The sequence below is a fragment of the Embiotoca jacksoni genome, unplaced genomic scaffold (genome assembly GCF_022577435.1).
Source record: "Embiotoca jacksoni isolate LCO1_2020_lvr unplaced genomic scaffold, fEmbJac1.0.p SCAF_36, whole genome shotgun sequence".
NCBI classification, from domain to species: Eukaryota; Metazoa; Chordata; class Actinopteri; family Embiotocidae; genus Embiotoca; species Embiotoca jacksoni.
Window position 1 is genome coordinate 354173 of NW_027185388.1, and position 16173 is coordinate 370345.

The window sequence follows — 16173 nt, forward strand, 5'->3', positions numbered from 1 at the left end:
TATTGTGCTGTCTGAGACGTGTAGTGATATAATTACAGATAGCACTTAGCAGACTGTAAGAAAACGCAGGCGGCGCCCCGCTGACGGTGCCTGCGAGACACGTCAAGTCGGTAGAGGAAGGATAAGCACCGCATTTGCATTTGGCTGGTTGTCGTGAAGATCGCCGCCTCAACGCGCAAAATGCCTTTTCTGACGAGAGTTGCACAACGAGGGCAACAGGCGCGATTTCAGGCTGTCTGTTGTGTTTTCCGTGTCCGTCAGGTGGCGGGAATTAAAGGCATGTTGATCGCCAACAAGAGGCAGGACAACCAGGTGAAGACGTACATCACCTACAACAAAGGCCGGGAGTGGAGGCTGCTGCAGGCTCCCGCTGCCGACCTGGACGGGAACGACATCCACTGCATACTGGTACCGTGCATTTTACTGGAGCTCAGAAGCTGTTTCCGAGGCACACTGTGTCACGTGGAACCATGAAACCGGTGTGTTTTAGGATGTTTTATGTCACACATATAAGCTGTCATAAGAAGAAATGTAAGTTTCTTAAATAGTATGACCTGAAAGGGTCATAATACATTTTGAATTCACACTGCCAAATGACTGGAGCCTGTTTAAAACAGTAACTGTAATTTCATTCCATAATTTTCTTCGTAACATAACTGATTACATTTATTTTGCGATTTAATTAGATTGCCCAACACTGTGTGGGTAGCAGCTTTACAGATTATGTTCATGTGACTGCAGCAAATAAATACTGCAGCAGAGGAAACCACTGGACTCCTGCTGTGACTGTGATTTGACAAATAGTGATAAATAAGGCAATTTAATGCACAACGGACTGACAAAATGAATGCAGCGGGAACTGCGTTGTGTTAATATGAACTGGAATCAGCGCTTTACACCTAAGGCGCTCTAAATCTTGTGATGGTAGCTAAAATAATATTATTTATGAGTGCTGTTCGACTACTGCCCAAAGTGCTCCCGGTTTTTCAAATAATAGGTTTATTCATGTTGCACCTTTCAAAAGCAGTGGCAAAAAAATGACATTACATTTAGCCAACATAAGAAGTCAATTTTACAATTGCTCATTGGCTAAGCATTAAAAATGGGTTTTGCGATGTGGTTTGTTTGAGCTCCTGAGTTTGATCATTTCAGAGCCGATTACAAAGGCCCGGTCTCCTCCGGTCTTCCATCGACAGAAGCAGCCTGCAGGTTCTCGTCTCAGGCTGTGCTCATGTTGGTGGGAGCAGAGTGACTCAAGCCAATCCTAAAACTAAACGGCAGAAAAACGTTTTCTTTTTATTTTAGTTGGAAGTCGAGCCGCATTCTCTTCTAGCTTGAGCCCGTCGAGGGATTTCTAATTTCCACTTCTTAGAAGACCTCTTGCAACTTCTGCATCTTTAAAGCTGGTCAAATGGTAGAAATATTTTTCACGATAAAAACACGACTGGATGAGCTCCCTTTTGTGAAATCTAAGGATGAGGTCAGAATAAAAAAATTAAAAAAAACATTTTTTAGGGTTCATGTTTGTAGACGTTATGGATAAACTGTACCTAAGACCTAAGAGGAACCACAAGTAAAGGGCCTACAATTGAACCCTGGGGAACTCCACATGGTACTCAACTTAAACCCAGTTTAATTCTGTATCAGATTTACTAACCCAGTGTTAAAGTTTGTAGCAAAGATACGATGATCCACCTGGAAGTTTTACCGATAGACTGGAGATAAAAGAGAATAATGAGGCCGAGGCAAAAGTGCCTTAAGCTGCAATACCACCGATGGCCACTAGAGGTTGGCTTCAAAAAAGCCTCCGGCTCCATAGACTCCCATTGAACTTCTCATAAAAATTTTCAGTCGGTAACATTTCTCCACGAGTTATATCGGTGTTGTTAGCTAATGTACAAGCGTCAAGGGAAAGGAGAATATACTCTGATCAGAGATGTTTGAGAATGAAATCATCCAAAATGTTATCATACAGTAGAAAAACTAATATTAGTGTGTGTTTCTGGTGTAAAACACTCACAAAAGTGCATGTTCCGTTTTACCAATGAGGCAGATTAGGTGCTGAATTTACACATCGAGATCTACTAATATTAATATTCCCTCCTCATTAGACCGGCTCTGTACAAATAGCACTAACCGTGGGGGGTTATCATGTCAGAGATATTAAGAGGACTTCATGCTGTTTAATAGGTGATTTCAGGGCCGCGCCGTGTGGCTTACAGGTTCCCTGTGATTGCGCATCCATGTGACATTTTAATTACTGCCGTGGATTCCTTTTGATTGCCCTGTTCAGTCCCGCTGCCCTTCATGTCCTTACACCAGTGACATGCTGTCTGCTGCAAAGATGAAAGCAGAAACAGTTTTGGTTTTTTTTCTGCTCCGTGAACAAATGTAATTGTCTTCTGTTGTGTGCATGCCCCGGAGGCTTGGCTTCACACTTTAATGCAAATTTCATCGCTCTTTGTATTAATGACAGATTAAACGCAATTAGCAAAACTTATGAGGGCACCGTTAGATCTGTTCGGTAGACTAATGAATAGGCCTCCTTTTTGTCGTTTTGTTATCCGCTTTTTTTTTTCCATTTCCAAACAACAGATCGGCTCTCGCCTGCCTCTCTTATCACCTGCGAGTGAATTAAATAAGCTGAAGCGCAGCAGGATTGATTTATCATCAGCGAATGTGACCCGATAGAATGAATCCTCCTCATCAACACTTCTTTTTCTTTCCGAATCAGCATGTAGTTCCATTGGTTGTTTTTAAACTCTTTTTTCAGCCTTTCTGCTCCCTCCACCTCCAACTGCAAATGTCAGAGAAACCCGTACCTGTCAGGAACGATTTCCACCAAGAGTTCCGCACCGGGGATCATAGTCGCCACAGGTGAGTTAAAAAAACAACACAGAACGTTGAAAAACAACACACTTTTGCGTGGGGTTCTGCAGCAGCAGCACCTTCCTCAGACGCCTCAATTTTGGAAATCTTTACGTCGGTGGTCCCGCCCCCTTTCTCTATGTAGCCAAGATGGCGACCGTTTAGGGTGGACAGATCTGACTGCGTATGTAAGCGGACGTCGCTTCCGGCTCTGTAAAATGAGGCCGATGATGCGGAAGGTCCTTAAACTGCAATACCGCCGGGTGCCACCAGAGGTTTCCATAGACTCACATTCAACTTCTCTCATGAAATTCTCAGTCAATAAAATGTCCTGTTTCCTGTATGTCATTCGCCAAATTCAATTTCCAAATGAGTGTTGAGGGCCGTCCATCTGAAAATAATCCCGTCATAAATGAGCAAATATGCCTCAAAAAGCCGTGTTTTGGGGCGGGGGTGGTAGGGGGGGGGGGGGGAGTTTCTCTTTGATTGACAGGCCTGTAACAGGCGGCTATCGGTGGGCGGGACGTAGTATTGCCGGAGTTCCAATCAGATCGAGTCAGATCCCTCGCTCACCTCGCCGATCTTGCCCAAATATGGTCACTTCCTGATCCGAACTAGCGACACGGCGGGCGGCTAAATTCCGAACTCGAGGCTTCATGACGGCCGTTCGCAAACCAACGTGGGACGTCACTGCTGGATTGCCGCTTGGTGGAAAGCGTCCAGCGTTTCACACTTCTTTTTTTTTTTCCCCGAGTGCATCACCCTCCGGTACTTGCAGCATATTTCTGTACTCGGCACTGCGAACGCACTTACGCACTCAAACTAGTGAGCGTCACTGCGCAAGTACGCCGTTTGGAACGCAGCAAAAATATTTGTACGATACTAATTTCTTTACATGTTTTTTTTTTTTTTTTTTTTCTGCTTTGATTTGCTGCTTCAAACTGAGACTTTTTTTTTACATTTTTTTTTTTTACATTCTGCATCATGAAAGCTGACGAATGCAGCTCCGATGTGGCCCCTCCGTGCCCTCTCCCTTAAGCCCTCCGCCTCAGCGCTTCCTTAAGCTGCGCCGGGCTGAGCACACTGCAGGATCTCCACTTCTTCCACAGACAGACGTGTTGTTGTGGGTCACAGTGATTACTCCTCACCCGGCCAATTATAAACATGTGAGGGGGAAAAAAAAAAAAAAAAAAAAAAGGCCACAGCAGTGTGTGTGTGTGTGTGTGTGTGTGTGTGTGTGTGTGTGTGTGTGTGTGTGTGTGTGTGCGCGCCTGCAAAGTGCACGACAAGAAAGAGAAACCAGACAAATAAAGATGTGTTTGGACCATTGGTAAAAAAAAAAAAAAAAAAAGTGGTCCTTTTTCAGCTGCGACTGTACATCTACGCTTTTATACGAGACTGCTGAATAAACACAGCCGCGCTCGCGCAGTGTGTTTTTATGTGTGTTGTGTGTGCGTGTGAGTGAATCGCTGGCCGGGACTTTGCTTTGGCACCGTGATTCACTTTGCCCGCTGCGCTTTTTAAGACGTCAGCTGGTGCAGAGATCATCTCACCAACACGACAAACACCATCCAGATCAGACACATGCCTATTTACTGAGCCGTGGCCAAGATAGTGGAGCGGATCAACACGAGAAAACCAGTTAAAAAAAAAAAAGAAGCTTCGGATTCACTGTGTCGTAACACTGCAAAACTGCCGGGGCGAAGAAAGGCTCCCTCCAACAGCTCGCATTGATGTTGCCCGAATGAGTCCACAGGAATGAACCCGGGCCGTCCTCGGTACTGTTTCCACGTCGCATTGAGGAACAGCGAGCGGCTCCGGGGAGCCGAGCCCAGAGGCGTCGATGAATGGCAGGCGCGCCTGTGATTGGCAGCGTGCGTTTAAAACACATAAGGCCCCCCCCTTAATCTCTGTGATCTCAGTGGTGTTACTGTCACATATTCTGTTGTCTCTACACTCCCCCCCTCCCCCTCAACCCCAATAACCCCTTCCCCCCCCCCCCACCCCCACCCCCGCTGCAGGGAAATATCGGAGCCGAGCTGTCCTACAACAACGTCGGCATGTTTATATCGTCCGATGCCGGCAATAGCTGGAGACCGGTGAGGCTCGCACCAGGACTTGAAACGCTGACAGACGCCGTGAAACATTCAGCAGCTACTGGCTCTACAAATATTACATGAGGGGTGTCTCGTTAGGCGGCCCGGTTGACGCTCGGCCGAACTTCGCCCTGCGTTTTTATTCCGTCTCATGTTGTGCAGCTCTTTGGTTAATGTATGTTGTGTTTAACGCGCTGTGTAAATAATCTTGACTCCAGTCCCTCAAAGGCATATAAGCAGTTTACAACAAGGCGTTTTATATATATATATATATATATATATATATATATTATATATATATATATATATATAATATATATATATGATGTCGGACGTGTTGCACGAGGAAAGCAAGAGTGTAAATAGTAAAAAAAAAAAAAAAATCAATAATGGCTGAAATCCCATTTAGCTGCTCCAGTTTCATTGTGCTTTCTGGGCTCACTGTCACACTGAGTCACTAATTACCATTAGTCTTCGTCAAATTAGTCAAATCACCGAGTCAAATTAGTGTGTTATTTATACATGATGTAATGCGTTGATAAGGTAACGCATGTAAAAAGTTAAATCGGTTTATTATCGGTGTGTGTTTCACACAGTGTGCGTGCTGGTTAGCCCACTACCTGAACAAGTAGTTCATTGTTCTGATGCTTTGCGGTAATATTTCTGTTAACTCCACCATAAAATGAATTACTGGCGTTGTTTGCGAAGAAATTCAAACTCTCGGCTAGCTGCTATCGGGGTGAAGTTCACTGGTAAGGTTGCTGGCAGGGTGTTTGAATGTATTCCTGACAATTGTACTCCAAAAATGTTTTCCTTTTGAAAGGTAGTCGTGACGAATTAAATTAAAGTTTTTTTTTGTTTTGTTACAATAACATTCGCCCCCTAAAATTTGGAACACTTAACGTCTATATTTCTGCTCAGATTTTCGAAGAGGAGCACAACGTGTGGTTCCTGGACAAAGGAGGGGCCCTCGTCGCCGTGAAACAGCCGTCCGTGCCAACCAGACATTTGTGGTATGTCCATTTAGAGAACGTCTTTTTTTTTTTTTTGTGGACATGTTCCCCTTCTTAGATTGCTTTTCCAAATTTTTTTATGGCTATTTTAAGATTAGTGCCCTGTTATGCCCCCCCCCTCCTCCCCACCACCACCACCACCAAAAAAAAAAGAAAAAAAAAAAAAGCATGTATATATTTTACGTGACACTTGATCCATTTAGTGATGCATTTTAACTGTGGCTCCTGCAAAAAAAAAAAAAAAAAAAAAAAGTCATAGGCAATCTAATTTGAGAGAATTTTCTTTTTCTTTTTTCAAGCCACTTATCATTAACAGCCAGCAGTGTGAGCCCACCCCCCCCCCACCCCTCATCCCTCCCACCACCACCACCCCCTACTCCCCCCTTTTAGTGTATTCATTAACACGTTGCCTTCCTCTTTGCCAGATCGGGTGCCCACGCGTTGCCTCAGTGCAGACTAATCCGAGTGAGACCAGATCTGTTCTCCAGTCGCTTTTGCAACAATTTTGAAATTAGTTTTAAGACCAGTGAAGGGTAGCCTGCTGTTTTTTTTTTTTTTGTCTCCCAACCAATTTAAGTATGATGGTAGAGGAAGTGAAGGGGGAGGGGGGGGGGGGAATGGGGAGGAGTGAAACTGACAGATATGAAGAAGCCTGTGTGTCTCCAACAGCCACTGTACAGCGGCTCTATGGAAGAGTGTTGCTTTCACAGCACGGCGTTCAGTTAAACGCTTCCCCTCCCTGGGTCTTATAATAGGTGCATGTCGGCGCTGTTTCTGTTGTCAGTGCTTTTAGCCAAATGAAAGCGGTGGATTTTTTTTTTTTTTTTTTTTAAACACGGGGCGGGGTGATGGGGGCTGGGGGTTGGGGGTCTCCTCCTCCGAGCACAGGCCTCAGCGGTGTTTTCAAGCCATGTCACACTCAGGTACTCCTCGTTGTTCTCACTTCAGCACCGACGTTGATAAGCTGTCAGAATCAATAGAGCCCGGGACCCGATGATGAAAGCTGTCCAATTTTTTTTTTTTTTTTTCCCCGCTGTCTCCTTCTCCCCGCTGCAGTTTTGTAGTCGAAACATGAAACACTTCTATTCTGGTCTTGTGTTTTGTTTTTTTCCACCTCGCTGTAGAAGTTTTTTTTGACCCGTGACGTTGCTTTTTTTTTGGGGGGGGAGGGGGTGGGGTTGTTTCCCCTTTCTGACACCGAAACATCTCCTCTTTTCATGTCTCCTGAAAGCAGTTTTGCGCAACTTTGCTTTGATAACGGAGACAGACTGTCTCTTGGATATCGCTTAGATGCTCAGCCTTTTGATATTTGCCCAAAGCTACAGCAGCTAATTGCACAGAAGCTCTGCGATTCCTCTGTTGAGGCAAGACGGTCGTCCTGATCCCCCCCGCCCCCACACACACACACACCCCACCAAACCCTCCCACCCACCTAAACCCTCCCCTATGACCTGGCTCTAATAGAGAGCGTCTGGTTTCCGTGGCGTGGCTGTTTGCTGGGTTTGTGATGGCAATGCGTTCTGACACACGTACGCAGGGTCAGCTTCGACGAGGGGAGGCAGTGGACCCAACACAGCTTCTCCACCGTGCCTCTGTTCGTGGACGGAGTCTTGGTGGAGGCCGGCGCCGAGAACCAGATCATGACGTAAGTCTGAAAAATGTCCGCCAAAAAAAAAAAGAAAACAAAAAAAGGGGGCGCGGTAGTAGATGTTGTGTCCTTGCGGGGTCCGTTGTGGTCTTGAGTGAAAGGTGGACGGTGTTGTCTCTTGTTTTTCTCTGCAGAAAGACTAAATGGACTGAGGACCTTTTAAGAAAGGCCTCCACTCAAAGCTCTGTGGTATTTAGTCTTTATTAAGCTACAGTACATTTCTGAGAGGCAGGTAGTGGGTCATGCAAGCTGTTACATTGGCGGGTGTGTGTGTGTGTGTGTGTGGGGGGGGGGGGGGGGGGGGGGGTGTCACTGACTAATCCGGGTGATCGTCAGGAAAATGATTTCTGAATGGGACTGCTGCCGGCAGTCTTAAAGACTTAAAGACACTGCCTTAAAGACCCCGAAAACGCGGCAACCAAAAACACTGAACTCTCTCCGCTGTGAAATACCCACATGGTTCTAGTTCATTTAGGATCCATCACGCAATGACAAGCTGAGATAATTAGCAGATAATTACTGACTGTTAAAACCTGACTTGGCTTGAAGTTTGCTGCTGAGACTCGGGAATTAAAAAGTCAAAAAAAAGGACATAAAGCATCCGTCAGCTATTAAACAAAACCAAACCTGTTTGGAAGAGAAAATGAAGGCGATAAACTGTTTACAATCAACCCCCCCCCCCCTCCCCCCCCGACAAATCAGGGTTCAAATTAAATTGGTCCAAGGACAGTTTGATCCCTCGAGAAGTCCCTGCTCAGGTAGATTTACTTCCCCAAGGGTCAGGATCTTTCTGGGTGAAGCCTGCAGAACTCAACACCGTCAGACCTTCGATAGATCTTCGGATAAATTTGCTCAATCCCCCCCCCCCCCCCCCCCCCCCCCGGGAGTTTAGAGGAACTTTGCCTGCTGGGAAAGTTCCTGAAACTTGCGGTGGAAAAGCATTTCCTGCTGACATTTTGGATGGGGTCAGCTGCAGTGTCGCCTTTAAATAAAGTGCCAATCACTCGTGAAACTTAATCCCAGATTTTGACCGCGTTGTGAGCGGTTAGTACAGATTTTTCTTCTCCGGTTGTCTGAGTCAGAAGTATTTTTAGGTGAGGATATCTCGTATTTGTCAAGAGGAAAGTCAAACAGATCAAATACACATCAATTTCTGTATTGAAAAAGGTGTTTTAACTCTCTTTTTGTCCCCGTAATCGCCTTGTGACCGCTTTAAATTTGTGACCCCTTAAGAGGTCCCAACCCTTAGCTTAGCATAGGTGGAGGTAACGGTATCCTTCTCAGGTCAAAGTAGAAAAGTATCAGCAGCTAAATATTCTTTCAATATTTAAAGTTAAAGTAACGTATATTAATAATATACTGATGCATCCATTTGTAAGGAGCAATTTGCAAGTTTTACCAACTTTATATTCTGCAATTTGATCCGGACGTTCTTCCAGCAGGTTTCTCGAAAGGCTCACAAGATAAAAAATCACATGCGGCCGCTGTTGAGAAAAACTGTTGTTTCGCCGCGTCGACTCGCATCACCGTGATCGTCCGACGTGTCGTCGTCGACCCGCTGCTTGTGATTCAAAATCATCGTGTCGACACGTTGTTGTCGTTTGGCCTCCGCAGCTTTTTCGGACACTTCAGCCACCGCTCCGAATGGCAGCTCATCAAGATCGACTACAAGTCCATCTTCAGCAGGAGGTGCACGGAGGAGGATTATCAAACCTGGCACCTGCACAACCAGGTAAAAAAAACAACCAACAACAACAACAACAAAAAAAAAACACTTCTCATGTGAGCTGGCTGCGTTCAAGGTCTGTGCCATTAAAAAAAAAAAAAAAGAGTTTTAACCGACTAATTTGTGTGTCGACAGGGCGAGCCGTGCGTGATGGGACAGAAACAGATTTACATGAAGCGCAGGCCCGGAAACTGCTGCATGCTGGGAAAAGACTACTCCAGAATCCTCTCGGCCGAGTCCTGCATTTGCCGAGCTCACGATTTCGAATGGTAAGACGACGTGCGCCTTTTGTTTGCGGAAAGCTCCTTTGCTTCGTAAGCGTCCCGGGGGTGGGAGGGGGGGTGGGGGGGGGGGGAAATTACGTTTCCCACCATTGTCCGCTGAAGGAGAACTTCATTAACGGTGGCGTTTGTTCTCCGCCGCACGTGTAGAAGCTCCGCTTCCAAAAGGACGCCTGCGGCTTTAATTTTTAATCGTCTTTTTTTTTTTCAAGGATTTTTTTTTTGTGTTTTGTTTTCTCGACGCATCGCTCGAGACTCAACAGGTCGTTTCGTTAACACCCAATGAAAAAGGAGGGGAAAAAAAAAAAAACAGCTGTCATTTCTTGGAAAGCAGCTGCCCTTCAGTGGCTGTTTGTTATTCCCAGGTTCATCCCTCCAGCTGCCAATAAACACCCTCTTCAGTCCACTCGAATGTGCTCCGCAGAGCCGATCCGGTCGACCTGCTTTAGCTGCAAAAAACATACGACTTCTACAGTTTAACAGGCTGGAAAGGAATTGCCCAGATTAGAAAAAGCAACACTGCTGCTGAGTGGACGTTTTTTTAATTTTATTTTTGGAAGCAAATAAGCTTGGTGGATGTTTGCTCTTTTTTTTTTTTTTTTCTTTTTTTTTTTTTTGGGGGGGGGGGGGGGGGGGATACAGAAACACGGACAAAATCACAAGCCAGAGATAATCTGTGCGAGGTCAGGGGTGCGTCATCCTCTGTGATCAGCGAATTAACGGCGGGACGACGGAAACATTGAAGCACGGACATTGAGGGAGGACTTCTATAAATAGAAGCTGTTTTTTTTGGGGTTTTTTTTCATCCTGGAGGCCAATTTTCAGCGGAATCCGTTTCATATGCCATTCGTGCGTCTCATTAATTTACCCCGTTTGCTGCTTGTTTTCCAATAAACTGATAAGTTCGGTGTGGTTTTAGACAATTTCCTCATAATGCCCGTCTCCATTGCGTCTGTCTGCGACGCTCACCGTGCTTATGATTCTGTTCAAACCGTGTGGGGGTGTCAATAGTTTCAATTTGTATGCAAATCCTAAACGGTTGTATATTTTATCTTGTAATGACAGCGAACAGAAAAAAAAAAAGAAAGGAAAAAAAAGCCATCCCAACGTTACAGTTATGTAAATATTGTTTGTAGAAGGGCAGAGTTCGTGCTAATTGCTTCCCATTGAATTAGTGTAAAGTTTGTTTTGTTTCTGACGCTTCGTCTGATTTTTTTGTTTTTCCCGTTTATCTCACTCTGTTTCTCTCTGCGGGGGAATGATTTGCCGAAAGCGTGAAAGTCTAAAAATTTGGATTTTCAAAACTATAAATGGAGAAAAAAAAACAACAACAACAACAACTATAACTTCATTTGCAATGTGTGAAGAGACTGTCGGCCACGTGCTCGGCTGAGTGCAAACGTACCGGCCGTCGTATATGAAACATTTGCACTGAGCGGGATGACGGTTCGCTTTACGCTGTGCATTCAGAGCAGGAGCAGTCTCTTCTTTTCTTTATGATTTGATAAGAAATACCAAACCGAAGCACGAGTTCCACAGCAACGCCTGTAATAAATCCACCTGCTGCGGTCTCCTGAACCATGTTATATGTGCAATGCATATTTTTTATTATTTTATTTATTTTGTGCGACTCCTGGTTTCACTGAATCTCTGCAACGGAGGTGAAAAGAGCAACGTCAGCTTGACCCTCGACACGACAGACACATTTGTGGGAGACGCATCAGGCTGAAATGAATAGGAAAATTAAACTAAGCTAATCACACGTTAGTTTCAGCTTCACATGTCCTGCACGGACACGAGAGGGGTTTTTAACCTTCTCATCGTTACATATACAGAAAGATACATTAAGAAGCTACTTTGCTAAATAGAAAACGAAATGGTTTATTAAATATAATTCTCTTTTTTTTGTTTTTTTTTTTGCAAACGACCGAAAACTGAAAAGTCAGTTGTTTTTAAATTGATTTCTTTTGTAATGTAAATGTTTCACGGCAACCTAAAAAAAAAAAAAATGTCAGATTAAAAGATAAATTAATTGGTGGTTTTAATAACTTAAAGTGATTTACTGGAATATTTGCAGTCCTCTGTGCAAATACAGTTTTCACAGTCTCACTTTTAACATTCAGGGTTGTTTTTTTTTCCCAAAATGAACTCCATTCTGACCTTTCACCCATTTTGGCCACGTGCACCTGCGCAAGCAACCAGCCCTGACAGCCCGTTAATGAATACTTCACACTGCCGTACTCACAGAATCAAACTGGACTAGTCAGCTGCGGTGTTGTTAGTTTTGTTTATTTGTTCTTGCCGGGTAATTAATTGATAAATCAATGTCACGACCGTTATTAGAACGGACACTTGCTCACCTTGCTCTGCTACATGTAAATCATGTTGTGATTGGAGGCGCTGGCAGGCAGCTGAGAGTTAGTCATCCTTATGTACGGCAGCAAAACGCTCGCCTCCGGAGTGTGTTTCCACACACACACACACGCACACACACACACACACACACACACACACACACACACACAGCTGCACACTAGCTGCGGTACATTTTTCAACAGCAGCCTTAATCAATACATAATAATGACGCGTCTCAGTGCCAGACGGGCCCCTGGTCACCGGCTACGAAGAGACAGATAAGAAGTGAATGTGGAGCGCGCTGTCGGACACTACGTCCCTGTTCACATGCTGATATTGATCAGGTGCTGTGTGGATGTTCTCTGTTGTCTAACAGCGATTATGGATATGAGCGGCGCGGCGACGGGAACTGCCGGCCGTCCTTTTGGTTCAATCCGTCCACCGTGTCCAGGAGCTGCAGCCAAGGCCAGAACTACCTCAACAGCACAGGGTGAGGACTCTGTGATTTATTATTTATTCTTTTACTTATTTATGTTTCATTTCGGAGGCTTTCTCATGAATACCCGAGCAGATACTGAACACAGATTGAATATGGTATCACACACACACACACACACACACACACACACACACCGTATTCATGGCGGGAGCATCTGCCAAACGCAGTTGCGATTCTAACACACGATCCTGCAAATGTTCATCTGTTTAGCAAAGAGCTTTAAAGTTGGCAGCGTTAAAGGAGAAATGCATTATTTTTGCACGATGTTTATGTAAGCGGCCCTCAGTTCAGCCTCCGAAACCGGAAGTTTTCACTCTCTCTGAACTATCTTAACCGTCCCGGTGACTACGCCCTCTTCTGATTGGCCAGTTTCCAGAAGCTTCTTGCTGCCATTTTGTTGTAGTGGTCATTTGTGGTATTGCAACAACAAAAATACTCTGAGGCCCAAAAAAACGTTTTTTGTAAGAAGTCTTTTAACTTTCATGTCGTCATCACAATATGCAGTGGGCCACACAACATGGAAGAAAACCCGGAAGTTAGAAAAAAAAATTTTTTTTGTTTAACCATCAGGCGAGCAATTTTCATTCAATGCGAGCGGGCACCATCTTCGAGCTCTCCTTTATACATCAATGCTTCCACCACCTGCAAAAACAACAGTTAAGTTTTCTCCTTCTTTAGGCAAAATGTTAACTTTTTAAATATATCCGTATATCTTTGAGCAGGGAATCTGATCCGAAATTACGAACACACCATAAAAGGCTGAAGCCTGTTTACGTTTGAGAGCAGTGAGCTGCATTACCGCATTACAGTACATGACCTCGCTGTAAGTCAAGGACCTGAGAGGTGCTTCATCCACCGGTCTGAGGCTGTGTGGTGGAAGTGTCTGCGATGAATCCGACACCGGAAACACCGTTTAAGTAACATTGTTTAACTTCTTTCGCAGTCATTGTATGTGCTCGACTGGGGACCACCAATCAAACGCTTTTAATCAATAGCGACCATTTCCAGTCAGTGGCCAATTGATCGGAGCGTCCCTGCTTTGTTTTAACGCCGTCATCTCTCTACTCGGCTGAACTTGGTGTCAGTGTACTAATTTATTTCCACATCCCTAAAGGTAAAATAACTACCACTGCAGTGCATCACGTCGGGTCTAAACACGAGTGATAATTCCTTCTCATGAACAAAGCCTCGTGTTTTTTTTTTTTTTTGTGTCTTCGGTGTGATCATTTACTTTCCATTACAATCCAATTTTTCTTTGTTGTGCCACAGAAATGCGTCCCGTGTGGTCGTTTTGGACTCCCGGAGGGACAGACGCCGCACGGCGCTTAATCACAGTGGGAGTGTTTTATTCACTGCCGCTGTGATGAAGCTTCCCAAGGTGTCTCAGCCTCTGACACTGCTTGTGTTGTCAGTTGTCATCTAGTCCGGGAGGCTGTTCAGACACAACAGCTGCGCTCTGCCGAAATTTAACAGAATTGTCTTTAAACCTCAAACTCATGGAGCATCTCGGCAATTAGGGAAAAAAGAAAAAAAAAAGAAAAGAATTCGAAAAAGAAGAAGAACCACTAAAAATGTCATTTTTTGGGGGGGTGATCTTTGCAAAGGTACCGTAAAGTGGTGCTGAACAACTGCACTAAAGGAGTTAAAGAAATGTACACGGCCAGAAAGCAGCAGTGCCCCAACAGACCTCCTAAAGGCCTCGTGCTGACCACCAAAGATGGAAAACTCACCGCCAACCTGGGCACCAACGTCACCTTCCTGGTGCATCTGGATGAGGTGAGAACACAACCAACAGGACACATTTTCACTAGACTAGATACATAACTATTATTCATTTTATTTTTACCTAAAGCTGCATTAATAGATGTTTGGCCACTATGAGTCAGAAAAACCCTTTGACAGATACATTTTCTGTCTTGGAAAGTTAACATCATATATGGGGTCCCTCAGGGCTCAATACTGGGTCCATTGTTCAGGTGGTACTTGTTGACTCGAGGCAACGTAATCCGGATCCACTGCACATGTTCATATGTTATGCTAATGACACCCAGTCAGGTGTGTGGTGGCAAGTTTACATACGACAGTCAATAATGTGGCCTAGCTATTTAATTAAGCAAACGATTCATTAACATAATAATGCTAATAATCCAGCTATTTTCAATTATTGTTCCTTTAAAGTCCTTTAAAGTGTGATTTTGGTCACAAAATATTTCTGCAAACGTTTCACAATAAAAGACCTGTCATGAAATATAGGGTTTCCATCTGTTGAAATGCGAGAATGCTTTTATTTTGAAACAGATACAGGAATTAATAAGTATAATGCAACTTTAACGTGGCAAAAGGGAGCAGATCAAAACGGGGATTCATGTTGACGTCAATCAATACACCTAAATGTCAATATAACTTTGACTGTTCCATTTGTTTTTATCGGCTCTACTGGATGACACTTTAAAGATGACTGGATCTTGTGGTACTTAAAGCATGTAAATGAATTTTAACCGAATCAAGAGAACTGTAAACATGTTGTGTCCTTACTTCGACAACTGAATGTTGTAAAAAAAATTACATAAAATTAAGGTAAATATGATTGTTGCATGCTACGAATGAGACCAAAGTGCAACAATGTTCTAAGATGTTTTTTTTCTAAACCTTGAAGCACAAATGCCGAAGTTTGAGTACCAGCTGGTAATTTTCTTAACAGTAACCACATTTTAAACACTCTCCAAAAGCTTAATAGAGTCAAATGTGTCCCAAATCGCCTACGCAACCCAAGCTCTGAGCCAGAAGCAGGAATAAAGGACCTCACTGGAGACCGTGTTATTGAGTGAGAGGCACTGTATTCAGAGCCAAGTCCGCCGGGCTGCGTGGTCACTAGGAAACTGCCTCCCATGTTTCTCGGGCAGAGTACGGTCGGACGATAATAACAGCAGGCTTTGGGGCTTTAGCAACGGGAGTGTTTTCCAGGAAGAGCTCAAGGTAAGTGTGCGTCCCTCTGGGTCCGGGGCCCAGTCCTCGTATTACTGCGTGATGAGTTGAGGAATCGAGGCCTGATTTCTTTCATTAAGAGTGAGTCTCTGATGGGGGTGGGGGGCACGACGCGATAAAAGTAGAGAAGGGTGGGGAAAAGAATCCTTGTGGCATCAGCCCTATTTGAGAAAATTCTCAAGATGAATTCTAAGTTTAATTTATATTCATGAAGCCCGCAATAGCTGTATTTCTTGGGGAGAGCAAATGGCATTAAAAATTTAATGGGTAGAAAACTCGGTGGCTCACATCCACGTTTAAAAATAGACTTAGAAAGAAGGAAGAAACGGACACATGTTTTGGTTTCACGTTACGGTCGGCACCACTCCGAGTTCGTATTGTTACGCAACGCGATGTTTACACCTACAGATGGTCTTCGTAAAAGTGACTGTAAACAGTTGGCAGTGAAATGACGGGCTCGTGCCTAAATGACATCGACCCAGTCTCAAACAATTCATGAAGAATTTAAATGCTCCATATTCAGCATCAAAGCAATCTGAGACACTTGATTTTCTCTCTACCAGTTACATGTATAGTGAATTCACATAGGAAGAGATCAGAGGACAGAAACCCAGCAGAGACTTTCACACTGAGCTCATACATAAATGCAGTATTTTTGGCTGCACCGCAACAGCAGGGCGGAGCTAACAAAGCAAGCGTCTA

At 44.3% G+C, this 16173-nt stretch overlaps 1 protein-coding gene across 1 annotated transcript in view; it reads left to right on the forward strand.

Moving 5' to 3' along the window:
* The window catches only part of LOC138208248 (VPS10 domain-containing receptor SorCS3-like), a 198875-nt gene that overhangs the window by 145241 nt on the left and 37461 nt on the right, over positions 1-16173 (forward strand). The window contains 10 exon segments of the mRNA XM_069166008.1: positions 262-408; positions 2774-2812; positions 2814-2876; positions 4890-4967; positions 5886-5977; positions 7515-7622; positions 9240-9357; positions 9487-9620; positions 12364-12477; positions 14091-14262. Of these exon segments, the coding sequence (XP_069022109.1) occupies positions 262-408; positions 2774-2812; positions 2814-2876; positions 4890-4967; positions 5886-5977; positions 7515-7622; positions 9240-9357; positions 9487-9620; positions 12364-12477; positions 14091-14262 (1065 nt within the window).